The 18,578-nt window shown below is 36.8% G+C and overlaps 2 protein-coding genes across 8 annotated transcripts in view; both read right to left on the bottom strand.

The window, feature by feature from the left end:
- Positions 1 to 8,667, bottom strand: part of tnni2a.3 (troponin I type 2a (skeletal, fast), tandem duplicate 3) — a 27,600-nt gene extending 18,933 nt beyond the window's left edge. For 3 of the 6 annotated variants that reach the window (XM_073941929.1, XM_073941930.1, XM_073941932.1), the window contains exons 1-3: positions 7,557 to 8,667; positions 7,442 to 7,476; positions 98 to 186 (exon numbers count right to left, since the gene is read on the bottom strand). The gene's annotated coding sequence lies outside the window, so the exon portion shown is untranslated. Of the gene's footprint in view, positions 1 to 97; positions 187 to 6,785; positions 7,035 to 7,441; positions 7,477 to 7,556 lie in introns of those variants that run through there. The other 3 variants (XM_073941931.1, XM_073941933.1, XM_073941934.1) reach the window with 1 other exon arrangement.
- tnni2a.2 (troponin I type 2a (skeletal, fast), tandem duplicate 2) lies at positions 8,251 to 18,578 on the bottom strand. 2 transcript variants are annotated; one of them, XM_068217348.2, is made up of 8 exons: positions 18,561 to 18,578; positions 18,152 to 18,193; positions 15,377 to 15,408; positions 12,108 to 12,144; positions 11,896 to 12,024; positions 11,725 to 11,814; positions 11,465 to 11,641; positions 8,251 to 11,365 (listed from the first exon to the last, which is right to left on the bottom strand). In XM_068217348.2, the coding sequence occupies exons 3-8, from the start codon at positions 15,382 to 15,384 to the stop codon at positions 11,270 to 11,272; spliced, it is 537 nt and encodes a 178-aa protein (XP_068073449.1). In that variant the 5' UTR covers positions 15,385 to 15,408; positions 18,152 to 18,193; positions 18,561 to 18,578; the 3' UTR covers positions 8,251 to 11,269. The 2 variants fall into 2 exon arrangements, with proteins under 2 accessions (XP_068073449.1, NP_001417878.1); NM_001430949.1 differs by lacking the exon at positions 18,561 to 18,578 and having other exon boundaries at positions 18,152 to 18,247.

The following is an 18,578-nucleotide window of genomic DNA, read 5'->3' as shown; positions in this document are numbered from 1 at the left end:
CTGGTGAAACTGCTCAGATTGTTTTATGTAACAGTCTTGTTTTGCATAAACCTCAGTAATGTAAATCATTTATGACTGGAAAAGTATGAAGTGTTACCTGCAACTTCCACCATATCCAGTAGATATCGCTAAAGACTTCTGCAACTCTCCATCCACATGTCTTCCGGTGTTTACGTTCATTTTTCCCTGAAAAGAAGAATCAGAGAGGTTAAACACGCACAATGTAAGTATTTCAGTGGCATTTTCACCAAAACACATATTTAAAAACACTATAGTAGTTTATAGTAAATGCAATAGTGTTTAGAACTGTAGTTAAGTTGTGTATTATGCATATATTATATTTGCTATTATGCATATATTCTATATTCTATTCTATATGCATATCTTCTTTTGTATAACTCTTTAATGAATAATATAGGCCAGGGGTTTTCAAACTTTTAATCTCAGGGACCCCCAAACATGATGAATCCTTGCAGGGGACCTTTTTGCCTCAGTCCTGGAGGGCCGGTGTCCCTGCAGGGTTTAGCTCCAACTTGCCTCAACACACCTGCCTGGATGTTTCAAGTATACCTATAGATATATACACTAGATATCGCATAGGGACCCTGAGCATGCGTCTATGGCGCCGCCACATTGGTAAGTTACAGTGCTTCCAGGACAAATGTCCTTCAACCGCACTAGTCAAGACAGTGTTAATATGTGAAGATGCAGGACTTTAGCGTTGTCTACAGGTGTAGTAACAAGTAAACAAAGAAAACAAAGCACAAAGGCAGAAAATTTCATAGGTAAGATTAAGTTTTTTACGATTTTGTATGTTCTGAACTTTTGTGCTAAACAGGTCATGTTATTGATGATAATACAGTCACGTACTGCATTCACCATAGGCAAAGTAGCTCCAACTCGCACTAAATACTCGGCTTATGCTAGTTTTATTAAATAAAATCATTAAACTGTGCAAAAGAAATATGACAACGAGATGCTGCGGTGCCAGAAACTTGTATTATTGTCGGCTAGTGAAGGAGTCGTTCATAACGGAGATTTATTCACAAACGAATCGCTACATTTCCGAACACACAAACACAAGCTTTTTGTCAGGAATGCTAGTGCGATCACTGATCCATCAATGTAGAAAAGTGATGTAAAATTATAATTTTCGTAATTGAAAAAATAATAACCTGCATACTAACATCCAGGAAAGCTCCCGATCATGTATATTTCTGGCTCTGGATGGCCACAGTCCTCCACTGCACCTTGGTCCCGCATTCATTTCAAAGGAGCGCTACCCTGTTCCAAAATGGCGGCTTTATTGACGCATTCCTTCCAATTGACAACAGCAGGGTAGGCGACATCTAATGTATATATCTATGAAGTATACCTAATCAGACCTTGATTAGCTTGTTCAGGTGTGTTTGATTAGGGTTGGAGCTAAAATCTGCAGGACACCGGCCCTCCAGGGATAAGTTTGGTGACCACTGGTTTAAAGGCACTTTTGTATTTCAAGTATTCAATTCAATTCAGCTTTATTTGTATAGCGCTTTTACAATGTAGATTGTGTCAAAGCAGCTTCACATAAATGGTCATAGTAACTGGAACAGTGTAGTTCAGTTTTCAGTGTTCAAGTTCAGTTCAGTTTAGCTCAGTTCAGTGTAATTTAAAATCATTACTGAGAGTTAAATATAAATATAAAGTTAAGTATAAATATGGAAACTAAAATTCTGAATAACGTAAAGACATTATAGTTCATATTTCACAGGCATGCAAAATAGTATTGTTTTTAAAACTATTTATTTTATTAGTTGGCAACTCACTATAGCCAAAAATGATTCTCAAAATTTTTATATTTTATACATTTTTTAATATTATAAAAAAACAACAACAACAAAATATTTACAACAACTGAACAAGATAGCTTTTCTAAATAAGGCACTGGTAGATGAAAAGTTAAACCTGGATTTTGAACTTATGTATCTGCTTACTGTGTTGTCTGGCAAAGGCACACAATCTACCTTTCATGCCACTTCCTCCCCAAATAACTCTTTGAGGATGTCTTTGGTAGCTGGTAATAACAATGCTTCACCAACTGTGAACTGCGATGTGGAGTGATGCCAAAATATGACGCTTTTAAACACCTTTCAGGGACTGATGCTTGCTGCCAAAAAATACTAGCCTGCTGGGCCAAACGCAACTCCTGATGTTTGAAATAGTCAGTTGATTTTTTTTCTGCCTCATTGGGATGTTTCTGCTGTAGATGGCGCTTGAGCTTGGATGGTTTCATGCATTCGTTGGAGAGAATCTCTCGACAAAGAACACACTGGGGTCTATCGACTCCCTGCTTAAACATGCAGGTAAAACCAAATTCAGTGTAAGATTTCATTTGCATGAACTGCTTGCAGGAGCGGGATTATTTAAAAATCTTTCCATCATCTGTTCTGCACTTACAGCCGCTAATTGCTCTATTCAACTGTATGCAAAACGTTAAAGAGCGCAAAGGATTTAAGGATAAACACATTACAAAAGCATTCACTTATATAAATCATAAAACTAAATATAGATTAATAATTTATAGTTATTAATAATTTTAAGATTGGAAAAAATATTTCATAAATCATTTTTTGTTTCTGCCAAGTTTTTCGCAGATCCCCTAGTGCAGTAGTTCTCAAACTTTTTTCATTAAGTACCACCTCAGAAAACAATTGTCTCTCCAAGTACCACCAAAATGAGCAGTATTGAAATACAATAGCGTAGTAGGCCCAGTAAAGCAGCTACAACTCTGCACAGTTAAAAAACGTGGCAGATTACCTCAGAAATATAGGCTTTATGTCATATATCGCATATTATATTATATGTACATGACATACATCATTCCTCCGTGTACCACTAGAAGGAAGCCAGCGTACCACTAGTGGTACACATACCACAGTTTGAGAACCACTGCCCTAGTGCTCTCTTTTTTATCTGCTTACTGTGTTGTCTGGCAAAGGCATACAATCTACCTTTCGTGCCATTTCCTCCCCAAATAACTCTTTGACGATGTCTTTGGAAGCTGGTAATAACAATGCTTCACCAACTGTGAACTGCAATGTGGAGTGATGCCAAATATGACGCTTTTAAACACCCCCGAGCGCTCTCTTGCAGCCCATCAGGGGTCCACGGACCCCATTTTGAAAATCCCTGATATAGGCTACTGTAATAAATACTGTAGTAGGCCTATACGTTAGTTTTTTCTACAGTAAACTGTGTTGCAGTGCAGTATGGTGTACCATATAGTTGTATAAGACTTCACTGTAAATAAATTCTGGCTGCCTAAAATTTTTAAGCTGAATCAAATTAATCGTATGAGTCCATTTAACTTATATTATGTTAAACTGACTTAAACCTGCTTGAAGAACCTATAAAATTAAGTTAGAACATGATTAACTTATTAAAATAAGTTACAATGAACTAAAAACATATGCTATCATGACTAATTGATCATATTTTTTTTTTTTATAGTGTACAACAGGAAGACCATAAAAAGTACCATAACAAGTTAATTAAATGATTAACTATAGTTTGGTTCAAAACATTATAGTATTTAGCAGGCTATGATGGTTATATATAGTAAATGATTTTAGTATTTTACTTGGTAATGTATCACAGCTTTACCAAAGGCATATTACATTACAAAGTCTGTCACAAAATAAAAATAAATCAGTGACAGTTCTATTCATACAAGTTGTCTCCGAAATTAAATATACTATAGTAATTTATAGTAAATACTGTTTCTGAACCATGCTATAGAAATGTTGTGGTAATTATGTAGTTGCTGTGGAAATTCACCCAAGTAATATAGTAAAAATGTTACAATCATGTAAACACTGGTACATTTTCTAGAACTTTATATGCCCACATTACAATTTATACTACACTGTTTATTACAGTTTGTCAATTAATGACCAATGATACTACAGTATGCTGTATCATTTATAAACAGATCATTTTAAATGCTATCATATGTACAGTATTTTATTTTAATAAATGTTTCTAGTAAACTGATAAACTGTAGTAAATACTGTAGTAGGCATATACATTAGTTTTACCACATTAAACTGTGTCGCAGTGCTGTATGGTGTACCATATGGTTGTATAAAACTACACTGTAAAAAAATTCTGGCTGCCTAACGTTTTTAAGCTGAATCAAATTAATCGTATGAGTCCATTTAACTTATATTATGTTAAACTGACTTAAACCTGCTTGCAGAACCTATAAAATTAAGTTAAAACATGATTAACTTAGTTTAATAAGTTACAATAAACTAAAACATATGCTGTCATGACTAATTGATCATATAATTGTCAACAGTGTACAGTTTTGGTTAATTTGTTTACATTAACAGTTGTTGTGCTATTAAGACCATAAAAAAATTAAATGCTTTACTATAGTTTGGTTCTAAACATTATTAGAGTATTTAGTAGGCTATGATGATTATATTTAGTAAATGATTTTAGTTTTTTTTCACTTTGTAATGTATCACAGCTTTACCAAAAGTATATTACATTAGACAATAACCGGTTTCAAGGTTTACCACGGTTTACCACGGTTTAGAAAAGTCAAGGTTTTAATACAGCTAAAATGTTTTGTTATAGTGTTCCAGAGGTATATGTAAGGTTTTTCTTATGTATTTTTTGTGTTGTAAAGAAATCTGTGTTTTTGAAACTAAAGAAAAGAGCAAAAGTCAATAATTTATTTCAACTATTTAGCCTGTTTTTTTTTTTTTTTTTTTTTTTTACATGCATGTTTAAAAATAACTTGTTTTAGAGCAGTAATCACAATACCGTGATACCATGGTATTTTAGCCACGGTTATCATATCATCAGAAACTTATAATGGCCCATGCCTATATTACATTAAGTATGTCACAAAAAATAATAATTATAAATCAGTGACAGTTCTAGTCATACAAGTTGTCAAACAGCCAAATTAAATATTCTATAGCAATTTATAGTAAATACTGTTTTTGAACCATGCTATAGAAATATTGTGGTAATTATTTAGGTGCTGTGGAAATTTAGCCAATAAGTAATATAAAAAATTGTACAACACTAGAACTTTTTGCCCATCTCAAATTTTACTGCAGTAAAACCTAATGTACTGTGTATGTACAATGTTTATTACAGTTTATCATTTAATGACCAATGATACAGTATGCTGTAGCATTCATGAACAGATTATTGTAAATACTGTCATATATACAGTATTTTATTGTACGAGGCAGTCCATAAATCATCAGGATAAATGTCATTTAGACACTTTGATATGTTTGTCTTTGACCCCATGACCAGTGATGCCATTTTGAAACTGATATTGACATAACTCTCTCCCTGTTGTAAAATAAAATGTACTAATTACCACCGCTGGGAGCACTAAGGAAGCGAACTGCATGAGTATGCAAATTCAAGATTTACCCAATTTACCCAGAAATGAAAATATTCTCAGTATTTACTATTTTTTCAAGTGGTCAATGCTTTTTTTTTTTTTTTTTTGTACTAAGCTGGAAACCTGTAACCATTTACTTCCATAGTAAGAAAAAGCTATGGAAATCGATGGATACAGGTTTTCATCTTTCTTCAAAATATCTTCTTTTACGTTTAACAGCAGTTAAACAGGTTTGGAACAAGTAAGGGGTGAGTAAATTATGACAATTTTCAGTTTTAGGTGAACTATGCCTTTAAGATTTTGTAAATTATGTTTAGAGAGAAAAATGTCCACACATTTTTGAACAAAATAGATTAATAACTAATTTATAATGACTTACTTTTTGTCCTTGCCATGATGTCAGCACATTTGTATAACCACAATACTAGTATTCAGCTTAAAATTAAATGTAAAGGCTTAATCAAGTTAACTAGGCAAGTCTAGTTAATTGGGCAAGTCATTGGATAACAGTGGTTTGTTCTGTAGCCAATCTGAAAAATAAAAAAATCTTTTAAGGAAGCTAATCTAATTGACAAAAAATAATCTTCATACTTTATTCACACTTTATACTTGTATAGGAATCGACTAAAAATGCCTATAGTATCTCTCTTTTTCTACATTGTGTTACAAAATTTATGCTAGCATTCATAAATTTTGAGCAAAGCAAGTGAAATCAAATCCCAATGCAGCTCCTCACAGGAGGATTTGCTTTCTGTCAAATCATCATATCATAATTCATAGAGCTACACATTGGCTGCGCTGAAGCTGTTCACACGTTTATTCTTACACCAAACCATACTGTACATAATATTATTAAGAGATCAGCTCATTACTCATTTATAAACATTAAAAGTCATGTTACGTCATAGATATATAATTAAAATGAACTTTTTATAGCAGCATGTTAAGAAAGTAGTTCACACCAAAATTGAGATTTTCTCACGATTTACTCACCTTTCAGTGCTGACAAACGTTTTTGAGTTTGTTTCTTTTATTGAAAACAAAAGATAATAATTAGAAAATGTTGGAAATCTGTATCCATCATATGAAAAAAAATAAAACTATGGAAAATGATGGCTACCAGTTTTTAACATTCTTCTTAATATCTTTTTTTTTTTGTGAAGGAAAAAAATGAAACTTAACTACGAAAAGTCTAAAACAAGTGCAGGGCGAGTAAATATTGACAGATTTTTAGTCTTGGGTGAATCATCCCCAGTAATGCCATACTTAAATAATAAAACCCATGCATTTGAAATGCACACATTTGCCAAGGCAATAATAAAGGACTTTTATTATTGCACAATTAGTATTTGCATCAACACAAACCTACCAAACTACTCCAGCAGACCGGCACCATTTTCAATGGTTTAAAAATAACCTGCTTAATTGACATGGCTATTCCCAATAGTATTAAATAGACTAATAGCAGAATTACAAGTTTAATCCAGAAAGCAGGTGTTCGCCATTTGGTCCAGGAAAGAAACTGTGTGTTAAATCCTTCAGCTCCAATGTAAGAGTCAGGGTTGTCAAGCAAGAGGTGCTCACCCAAAGAAGAAGGCTGCGAGCACGATTCAAACGTGCTGTTGACAGGCAATGACAGTTTTTAATGACATTCTTTGATGGCTCAGCAAAACCTCAGATTTCTCTTTAAGGAACTGCAGTGGATCAGACACGCATCTGAAATTCACACCACAAATACCTTCCGTGTTCCCTTCTTAAAAATAACTCAACCTTTGAAGATGTTATTCTTATTATTTGATCTATCTATCTATCTATCTATCTATCTATCTATCTATCTATCTATCTATCTATCTATCTATCTATCTATCTATCTATCTATCTATCTATCTATCTATCTTTGCTGTTTTTAAGACTTGCCACATCTGGCAAATGATACCTGCATTCAAGTCTTGTACTAATAAGGGTAAATACAGTTTTAGATGAAGAAGTACAAAAGCAAATGCGTAGGGCCTTGAATTTACTCACCCAATGATCCATCAAGACATAAACCGGACATCATTCTGCAATAATCATAAAATATTATAATTATATGGGTATTGACCTTGTAAATGGGGTTTGAAAAAAAGTTGAAGAATCTTACCTTGATGATAAACCAACAAGCGGAAGTTTGCTTGGAAATCAATTATGAGTTGTAGATTGAAGTCAAATGAAACCTTGTGGACATGGTGCTAAGCTTGAGGATGAAACAGGATATTCGTGAAAAATGCAGAGCAAGTCTTTGTGAGATATGCAAAGTGGTATCTCTTATACAGACGGATTAAGGGCTTTGGAAAATATAGTATGACAGTCAGTTTAAGGCACAGCAAGATAATTAATCTAGTACATATTAAGACTATAAGCAATTGTCAGCAAATAACTCATGCACTGCAAAAAAATGCTTTTCTCACTTAGTTTTTTGTCTTCTTTCTAATCCAAATATATAAAAATTCTTAGATTAAGAAACAATTTCTAGGCAAGCGAAACAAAATGTCAAAAGGGAAAACAAGCTTACTGTTTGGCTGTTTTGCTTACCCCATTGGCAGATTATTTTGCTTGTTTCAAGGAAAAACTCACTTAATATTGCCATATTATTTCAGAAATCAAGACAATATGTTTTGCTTGTCCAGAAAATGCTTCTTGATTTAAGAATTTTTAGATATTTGGACTAGAAAGAAGACAAACAGTCTAAGTCAGAAAAGCATTTTTTTGCAGTGTAACAAGATGAGGAATGTCTCAGTCATATACGATTCCTTAAGAGTGTAAATGAAGAGTTAAAAAAACTGATAAAACAGAAAGCAGCTTACAGTTGTTTATTTAGAAAAGGCACTTTTGACAAACAGTCAATCTATTGAGAAATACATACTGAACCTTTCATTCTGAACCTTTCAGTTTTACTGATTGTAAATTAAACTGTCCATTTTCTGCAGAACGATCAAAGTGAAAACTCTGTCATCATTTATTTGGGGTGTACCCACACTATGTACAGTTGCCTCGTACCGGGCCAAAGCACACTTGTCCCCCCTCCTATCTCCCCCGATGGCCTGCACTCACATTACAATCAGGCCAGGGCACGTTACATCATCGATGCTGCGCTGTTCAGTAAGCACTCACGCTCAGCACAGTGGAGATTTCTCTAGTTCACAGGTGTCAAACTCAGTTCCAAAAGGGCCGCAGCTCTGCAGTTTAGTTCCAACCCTAATTAAACACACCTCATCAAACTAATTGAGTTCAGGCTTGTTTGAAACCTACAGGTAAGTGTGTTGGAGCAGGGTTGGAACTAAACTGTGCAGGGCTTCGACCCTCCAGGAATTGAGTTTGACACCCCTGCTCTAGTTATACCGCTTTTGTCCTTAGGGATGCGGTGACACGCAGTCAGATATTTCGCCGGACAGTAGGGTTGTAACGGTATGAATTTTTTACGGTATGATAATCGTCTAAACCAATACCACGGTTTGACGGTTTCGCGGTATACGGTATGTTACAAATGTTACAAAATAATAGAACAGTGAAGCAAATTTGACTTTTTCCAAATAATATATTTTCAGTTACTATAAACAACACCACTTACAATGAACAAATAAAAAAATAAGAAAATAATAAATAATGTGTCTAAGTCCAAATAAAGTCCAAATAAACATGGTGCAAATCCTCAGTAAAAAAAATAGATATAAATATTTACTATACTATAAATAGTTACATAACGAAACTAGATTTAATATGGAACATCCTTAGGTTTTATGTGCCAGCATGGATATGGTTGTCTGTGGATATGGATTTGGATATGGTTGTCTGCAATGCAGACAAACAGCTGCACCTTCATTTGCGTCTTTTGAAAACAGCAAGAGCAGCAGTTCGTCTTTGCTGTGTCACTGTTTTGTCATGTTTCTGTGCTGCTGTGCATGCAAAAGTACTTAGTATGAGAATTATTTCATGCAAAACTTTTTTTTTGCGTTTTATTTAGCCGCGCATAAATGTATGCCTATCTCTCATTCTGTGTTGTTCAAAAAGCTCGTTTTTGGTCCACAAACAAAAGCGAAACCTATGCTTATTGGTTGTGATATAGCGAGTTTGAACCAATCTGGGCATGGAGGAGGGACAATGCATCAATGTATCGTGTCTGGTTTGTCCGGAGACAGTGACGAGCGTTTCTTTGTCAAATCAGCGTTGTCAAATTTTGATGACGTAACCGCACTGATTCCGGAGCCTCAGGAGCCGCGAATGTTATGTGATACAGCACTGGAAAGCTGAGATTCTCTTCTTTATGCCAATCTTTGAATTGTATGAATCGGATCAGCGAATCAAAAGTTATTAAACATTTAAGAGCAATACTTATTTTTAGCCGCGGGCAGCTGTCTCTGTCTTTAAGGGTTAAAACCGTTGATATGCAATTGTTCATGGTATGATAATCGTGCACGTTCAAATCGTGGTAGACCGTCATACCGGTATATTGTTACAACCCTACCGGACAGATGAGGCACTTTTGACGCTCATAAACAATCATAAAGCCCTCTTGCTGCAGGAATTAGGAGGTTTGCTGAAGGTGCGCAGCTGTCGTGCAGTGAGGGGTTTGCGTATTTAATAAACTACAGCAGTTTGCGTTCACTGAACAGTAAGAATGATAAATAAATCCATATGAAACAGTCCCTTAAACGTCACGTCTAGCTTTTAGTTTCGGGCTTTGGTGCATTTTGCACTCACACACAAGCGTCCCGCGCCAAAGCCCAAGTGAACCGTGCTCTGGCACAACTCTTCCAACTGGGCCAGGACCAGCCAAGTGAATCGTGCATGAGCCTCATTCAGCGCACTCACACTTCTCAAACGATCCGGGAAACGGGCCTGGGCACGGTACGGATAGCATAGTGTGAGTAGGCCCTCAATCTCAAGTTGTTCAAAACCTGTATGTTTTTGTTTCATCTTTATCAGCGGAGTTCACTCTTAGCTGGTGATTGAAAATAAAGCGTGTTTGGCATGCTGTCCTTGGAGAGAGCCCTGAACTCAGAAGATCCTCAAGCCTTGGGCTCCCTCCCATTTCATCGTGAGAGAGGGGAGTCTGAGCTCAGATAGTTCTGGAGAGCTCCCTCGAATTTGTTCACTCGACCTATTTCTTGATTATTAGGGATTACCATAGTGAAATGAACCACCAACTGTACCAGCATATTGTTATGTGTTGAATGCCCAGTACTAAAACACTCATATACTGTGCCAATCTGGTTTATTCAATTCACTTATACTGCATGTCTTTGGACCGTGGGAGGAAAACGAAGAACCCGAAGGAAGCCCACGCGAGTACGGGCAGAACATGTAAACTTCTCACAGAAACACCAACTGGCCCAGCTGGGACTCGAACCAGCAATCTTCATGCTGTTAGGTGACAGTGCTAACCACTGAACTGCCGTGCCACCCTGTTCTGGATTACTCTAGGAAAGAGGGTGAGGAGTAGGGGTGGAGTGGGATTCTTCAAGGTAAACATGACCAAGGTAAGGAAATCTGGTTATTTATGTGCGTTTGGGTTTGTCTGATTGGTAAATCATATAATGGCTAACGCGGGACCAGCTGTGGTCAATCATGATCCTCTTGAAATTAGTTTATAAGTAAACTTCACTTCCAACTACACACACAAAAGAGCAAGAACAAAAAGTATTTAGTAACCAAGGATCTTCATAGTATTATTTTTATTCTATGGAAGTAGGTTGTTCTTTTTATGGAAGTAGGTTGTCTTTAGTGTTTAATAAAGAAACAAAATCATACAGGTTTGGAACAAGTGAGTAAATGATGACAGAAATATCACTACTGGGTGAAATGTTTCCTTATGATTTAAGCTTCAGATTCAAACATCTTCTTCCTGCCGCCCATGCCAGTTTTGTCCTCAATATTCTTTCGCCAGTCACCAACATCACGCAAATCTTTATTCTGTAGAGAAGAGAGTGAGATTTACAGCATGTACGTTTTTGAACTCACAGCACAGATTACCTGAAAATGTAAAAAAAAAAACATCAAATGAATCCTCACCTCCTCTTTGACCTCCTTCTTGACTTGTTTGAGGTTGGCCCTCAGATCCATGGAGACCTTGTGTTTGGAGCCCAGCAGAGCCTGAAGCATAGCGTCAGCAGACATGCGCACTTTCTTCAAAGGAGGCTTCTTGAACTTGCCCTTCAGGTCGACAATCTTGATGTTTAAGTCTTTGACCTGACACCCAAAAGAATCAAAACACTCCACAAACCTCCATGCTGATAGTCCACAAAGATGGAAGTACATAGGAAACGTCTTACCTCATTGACAACCATAGTGGCTTTGTGCTCGAGAACATATCTTTCCTCATCAATCACTTCGATTTTTTCATGTAATTTTCTGCAGAACTCCTGTTGACAAAGTGAAGTTCACAAACTTTGAACCTCCAAAAACACACAAAGCTTATATTTGTAGTAATAACTGAATTTGACCTCTAGTTCCTGTTTGGAGCTTGGGCATGAAAATGCAGGACAATGTTCTTCCATGTATCTCTTCCTCTCCTCCTTCTTCTCAACAGCCTCAGCTTCCAGTAAATCTTTTGCAACCTGGAGCATCATGCTCTACAAGCAAAGGGGGTTTGCACCATTTTAAATTGACCTGTGGCATGTTGGTTTGGATCAGCTAATCAGAAATGAGTCCTTACCTTCAGGCTGTGTTTCTTGCTGCTCGACAGTCGCTTCCTAATGAAGAGGAAAAACAGTATGTAACCCAGCTCACTGACTAGGTCACTAAAACAAATTATAAATAGTTTATTTTAAATTATAACATTTTATTTTATGATTGAGAGGAGAGATATTGAATAAAGTTCATTTATATTATATACATAGTGTTTAAATATTAATAATAAATTGAGAATAAAGTAAGTTTTGACTTGGTGGAGGTCAGCTCCGCCCCCTTGCGTGTGTGTGAGAGCTGCCGGTGACGGAGAGTCACTTTGATTAATCAGCGCGGGCAGATTGAACGACATTAGACACTTTGAAACAGCAGTTTAGATAATTCAAATGATTTAAAATCATATTGTTTCGGTGATTGACTGAAAGAAAGCCCTAAAGTTTCAGATTTTAAGGATAGGAAGCTGAAAAGTGATAGAAACGAGAGACGTGCGAGCGGAGTACATTTAATCAACAGAAAACTTATATTTAATCGAGACACATTCTTCTTTGTTCTCCCTGTTCATCTTTATCTTTCCTTGGCCGGGTTTTTTTTTTTTTGTGTGTGTGCATGTGTTCCCCTTTCGTGTTTCTGCTACAAAATCCCGATCTGTCCCTGCCGTGGATGCTTTCTCGGTGGTCCGGACATGGCGAGCCGTCCTTCTGAAAGATCGTAACTGGAATTAAATTAATCCGTTGCTCACTGAACTGGTTGGACAAAACATTCTTGCACTTTCACTGCGCTCATATTTTTGTTTTTATTCATCTTCTTGGATTTTTCTGTCTGGACTGATTTTTTGGATTTTTCACATCGAACTGGAACTAAAAAGAACTTTTGAGTGTTAAAACATTGAACTTGGACTCTGAATTACTATTTTTATTCAAAATTTTTCCTTCGTTTTTTTTATTTTTCTTCCTCAATGTATATGATTTGTGAGTTTATCATCTGAAGTGTGGTGATTTTATTATATATTTTATTGTTTTATTCTAGTATTAATCAAACTGAACTGTTTTGGCATTTATTTATTCGTTTTATTTTGTTTTCCTCATCTAACTTTCTCAAATAATATACTTACCTCAGTTATTTAACTTTATCTTTGAGTCTGACTCATTTGACTATCTAAAATTGGTTGTTATTTCTATACACTCTTGTGAGCGAATTAAAATCTTCTGATATCTGGTCCTAATAAGAAAATAGCAAATACTGTAAAAATAACGCAATAGAAAACGCATCAATAACACGTAGATAAGGGTTACAAGTAGGACAGTATTTTTGTGCTAATTGTACCTTGTTTAAATTCAAATTCAGTGCTCAAAAGATCTCTAGGTTTTCTAAGTCTTATAAAGCCTTCTATAGTTAGCTTTAGCTCTAAATCATGAGCCGTACGGTTTTTACATTTTTGCAGCTAATTAAAGGATTAGTTCAACAATCCTAAAAAATATCCTTTAAAAACCCCAAAGTTCTGAACTCTGTTACTATAACTGTAAATCAGATCACTCATGCGTGTAAAAAAAGAAACCAGATTGTTCACCAGTGTTTCCTCTTTCCCATCAAGGGTGTGTGTTTACTATGACATATTGCCATTTGAGTTAAGCCTGATTTATACTTCTGCGTCAAGTGATTAGTGTCACCCACCGCGCATGCAACGCGCATGGCTGTGCATTTATACCTCTGCGCACTTACTCTATTGGTCTGAATTAACACTTCCGAAACGCTAGTAGGCAGTGAGGTGTAAATGTTCCTCTGTGTCGAGTTTCTTCGCTGCTTTTTTGCTTTTCCTGAACACATCCGGTATGTACAAGTGGCTCAAACTCGCTCATTTTGAGGCAGCAACCGGCGGACGTGCAGCGACTTTAACTGAGAGGTAAACACAAAACAAAACTTTCCATCCGGAGCTCCTACACAGGACTCCACACTTTTAAACAAACGCTACATTGGGTTCGCGCCATTCGCGCGGCTCTTGGTCCCGCCCAGACTCATCAGCGCTACCAAGCCGACCAATCACAGAGCTTGCGCTACACGTCTTCGCGACGTGTAGTTACATTTTTTGAGCGGTGCACGTCAGTGACGGCCACGGCGAAGGGCTATGCGTCAGCGCCGTAGCATACGCCGGTGTTTGACGCAGAAGTATAAATCAGACTTTTGCAGCTCAAGCACTGTATTGCTTTAGTAAATGACCACCACACATAGCTTAAGACAGAACATAGGCAAAACAAAGATGTTTTTACATTACTTATTTATTTTATTTATTTATTTTGGTGCGCAAATGTGTTCTTCATATAATTAGCCACATTAAATGCTTTGAACATTTTTTTGGTTTCTTCTCTGGAAACCAACATCTCACCACCCTTGCTGTTTATGGAGGGTAAGAAAGTTCTTGGATTTCATCTAAAATATCCTAATTTGTCTTTTAAAGATGAAAGAAGGTCTTGGGGGATTGGAACAACATGAGGGTGAGAAATTAATAACAGAATTTTTAAGAGTGGTCTGGATGCAGATCTGGTGCAGTGCAATCTGAGCTGCATCCAATGCATTTTAATTTGCTCACCTAACCCTACCTCTCACGGTTATGTCACTAGCTCCATTGAGTGCATTGTGTCTAACATTGCATCACTGAGAGATGCTGTCTCAGCTTGCATCATCAAGGCTGCATTCAGATACTATTGGAATTTTCATCTCTGGGTGAACATGAGACACTGCTTGCTGCAGAGCAACTTGAGCTTCAACAAGGGGGAGCTTGAGCTCCAACTCCTTCTCCTATAAGCTGTTTTCGTTCGTACACCAACCCCTAACCCCAACCCCCAGTGACATCACTTGTAGAAGAAATGCAAGGATGGAGGAGCTGGAGCTCAAGCTCCCCCTTGCTGGAGCTCTGCAGCGAGCACCCCTTGGAACAAATCGCAAAGTACAGACCCGTTTTAAAATGTGTTTTGTGATGACAACCTTTAAAGCAATTTTTTTTACAGTCTGTTCAGTATTCGTAGTAGGGGTGTCAAAATTAATTGTTTCTTCGGTGCACCGCAATGCAGACGCGGACAATTCTGTATCGGTTCAGTAATAATCATAACCGGTTATTATGTACTGACGTCATTTATCTCCTATGCGCTCTGTCGCGAGGGAGGTGAGCGCGAGTATTTACAACACTCAGGCAACTCAGGGCCGGCCCGTGGCCTAGGCACCATAGGCATATGCTAAGGGCGCCCTTTCTCTGGTAAAAATGTAGAGATTCTGAATAGTAAAATCAAGGTAGAATATACTTACTCAGACATTGTGTAGAGTTTTCTTTACGCCTCCTTTTGTTTGGAAGATAAAAGAGAAATGAATCAGAGGCCAAAAATATAATTCTATGCCAGAATAACAACAAAAAGCATGCTTTATTTTTAAAATGAGGCAGAACACCATTAATATATTTTGAATATGTAATATGTGTAACTACAGTTCATTTAACAGTCGGAATATCACACTGTTGTCTACAGTGGAGCAGCTGAGATGAGAAAGTTAATTAAACATACGATTAATAAAAGAATGGCCTTTTGATACTGAGGATTGTCACCACTAAGTATGTCCTTGAATCATACTCTTGCTGTTTGTTTGGAATGTTAAAACAACAAATCCCAATACAATATTTCCAATGAACAACAGCATCAGGTTTACAATCCAGTGTTGATAACACAATCCTTGTATTTTACCAACTTATTCCAGCCAACATCAACCAAATCCAATTTATAGGCACCAAATCATAGGCAGTCTGATCTGGTGACCTTTCCCCAACGCTGTTAATGCCGAAAGTTTTGTAAACCCATGAAGACCACATGTTCCCCAAATCCCCATCGACTCATCTGAGAGGATTTTCTGCAGGAGTTCAGTGCAACATGATCTCAAGGTCAGTACATCAGCTGCAGACACAGCCCATCTTCAAGCGCATCTCTGGGATGTCAAAGATATGACAACACAGCTCTCCTTTATTCCCAGCTAAACAACCCTCTCAGATGTCTTTCTTAATATACTCCCACTCTAAAAGACAGACCGGACTAACTGGCCAGCTGATGACACACTGATTGACTTATTTAGTACACTTAAATGGGCTCTTAATGCCTCAATCACATACTTAGAAAGCTGCGAAGACAACAGGCAGATCACTAAAGGCTATTTGAGGAAGAACTATACTAAGTAGCCATGGAAGGAGATTGAGGACGTGATTTCTGGAAACATACACTACAGTAGAATAGATGAAAGTATTTTAAAAGCCTTGTGTTTGTATTGTGTTAAAGTTTGCTGTAATAAATACTTAAGAATTACTTAAAGTCAGGACTAATTGAAGACATCTACACAAATTCTGGAAAATAAGTAAATTTGTGAAGTTTATTTATAAACTAATTTCGAGAGGATCACGTGCTTATGATTGATTGCAGCCGGTCCCGCATTATTCAATTTATGATTCACCAATCAGACGATTCCTAAGCAACTATAAATACCCTAAGATCCATAGAACAGCCGTCTTCGTTTTGAAGAATCCCCTCTTCCACCTCTACTCCTCCTTCTTTCCTAAATGGATGGCCCAGTGGTTAGCACTGTTGCCTCGCAGCAAGAACATCACAGGCTCTAGTCCTTACAAAGCCAGCTGACATGTCTGTGCGGAGTTTTCACATTCCCCCATCAGGGTGTTTGCAGGGTCTTAAAAAGTATTAAAAGTTGATAAATCAATGTAGAGAAATGTAAGGCCCTTAAAAAGCCTTAAATGCTATTTTGCCAAGTAATAAATTTTATATCATTTTTTATTATGCAATGTATAGTTGTATGTTAAAGTTTGCCTGAATTAAATCTGCCAATATCAGGATGCTGTGTAGTTTATGAAATCAATAATATCCTACTAGATTTGACATCGTGCTGCTTTGTTTACTGCAGTAACCAAGGTAACACCATTATTTCTGCAGTTCTATAGGCACCAACCTGCTGAAATAGCTAGATTTAATAGATTTTTATTCAGTATATGAATTATGTTTTAGTTTTGGATTAATGCCTTACATTAATGTCTAGTAAATATAATCTAAGTTAAAATCTCGCCAGTGTTTCGGGTTGAAAAGTGCTTATAAAGTCTTCAACTGTTTGAAAAAGAGTCCTAAAAAAGGGCTTAAAAAGGTATTGAATTTCACTCTCTGATTTCTGTATATACTCTGCTCATGCTCAGGTGGGTTTCCCCCGGGTTCCCCAGTTTTTTGGACGGTCCTTCCACCATCCAAAAAATTGACTAATCCAAATTGGTAACATAGACATGCTCCTAGAAAGTAGTTATCTCTTAAGAGCAATTCCTATTGGTTCATTATCTACTACAGCAGGGGAGTTTTGAGATCTACTGTACCTGAGCTTAAACTCCCCTCTCACCTTGCAAACGGGAGGGAGCCTCGGGCTCAAGGATCTTATGAGCTCAGAGCTCTTTCCCGATGACAGCATACCAAACAAGCTTTCAGCTAAGTGCCTTAAACTCTTGAAGTGTTCTTTAAACCATTACAAAAACTCTTGGTAAATGTAGTGAACTGCGATGTCACTTTTACATGACACAAGAACTGTAAATCAGTTAGTAAGCACTGTAAAAAAAAAAAGGTGTTGACAGGTGGAGGAAGACATAAGCATCAGTCACAGATTTATGTCATGTTGGTGTTCACTTTCAAATGGCAAACCAGCAGTCAGTATATCAAATCCTGACCTTTCACCCTTCAGGTTAGTTGGTGTGGTTTTTAGTAGGATGTTTCCAGAAGGAACAGAATTATAATCAGCACTGATCATAGGATGTTAACATTTTTACAAATTGACTAGGTCTGACTGCACAACTGTTCTAGTCTAGATAAAAGTACTCAAGCAATCTACTCATTTGCAGATTACATTTTTACCATAGTGATTTACAGCAGATACAAAAAAACCTCCATCACCTTCATCCTCAGTCCCACAAACTACAGTAAAAACTTAAAGCAAATATCTACAAAACATATGTACAGTATATATGTAAAAGTAAGACAATGAACCGAGAACTTCTCTCACCTTTCTACAGGAATCGAAGAATGGTCTTCGAGGGACGGGTGACTGTAAAACCGAGACACAGGCAACAGACGTGCTAAGAAGATATATATTGCATTCTCTGATCTCCCTGCAAATCCATGGTTTCTCTTTATGGAAGTGGATTAACCACCAAACCAATGAGCTGACAAGGTCATGAAATACGGCACTATCCCTCCTTCACTGAGCCTTCAGTATAAATAACCTGTCCTTCGAGATTCCTTTATTCAGAGAATGGCTTTCTCACAAAGACCTCTTTCTTTTACAAGCATCTGTGTAGCTATCTATCTATCTATCTATCTATCTATCTATCTATCTATCTATCTATCTATCTGTCTGTCTGTCTATCTATCATATGCACTAAAGCATCAATGTATCAATACAACATGGTTACCTCATGAATGATGTTCAG

This window comes from Danio rerio, chromosome 25 (assembly GCF_049306965.1).
Source record: "Danio rerio strain Tuebingen ecotype United States chromosome 25, GRCz12tu, whole genome shotgun sequence".
Taxonomy (NCBI): Eukaryota; Metazoa; Chordata; class Actinopteri; order Cypriniformes; family Danionidae; genus Danio; species Danio rerio.
This window is presented reverse-complemented; position numbering and strand designations above follow the sequence as displayed.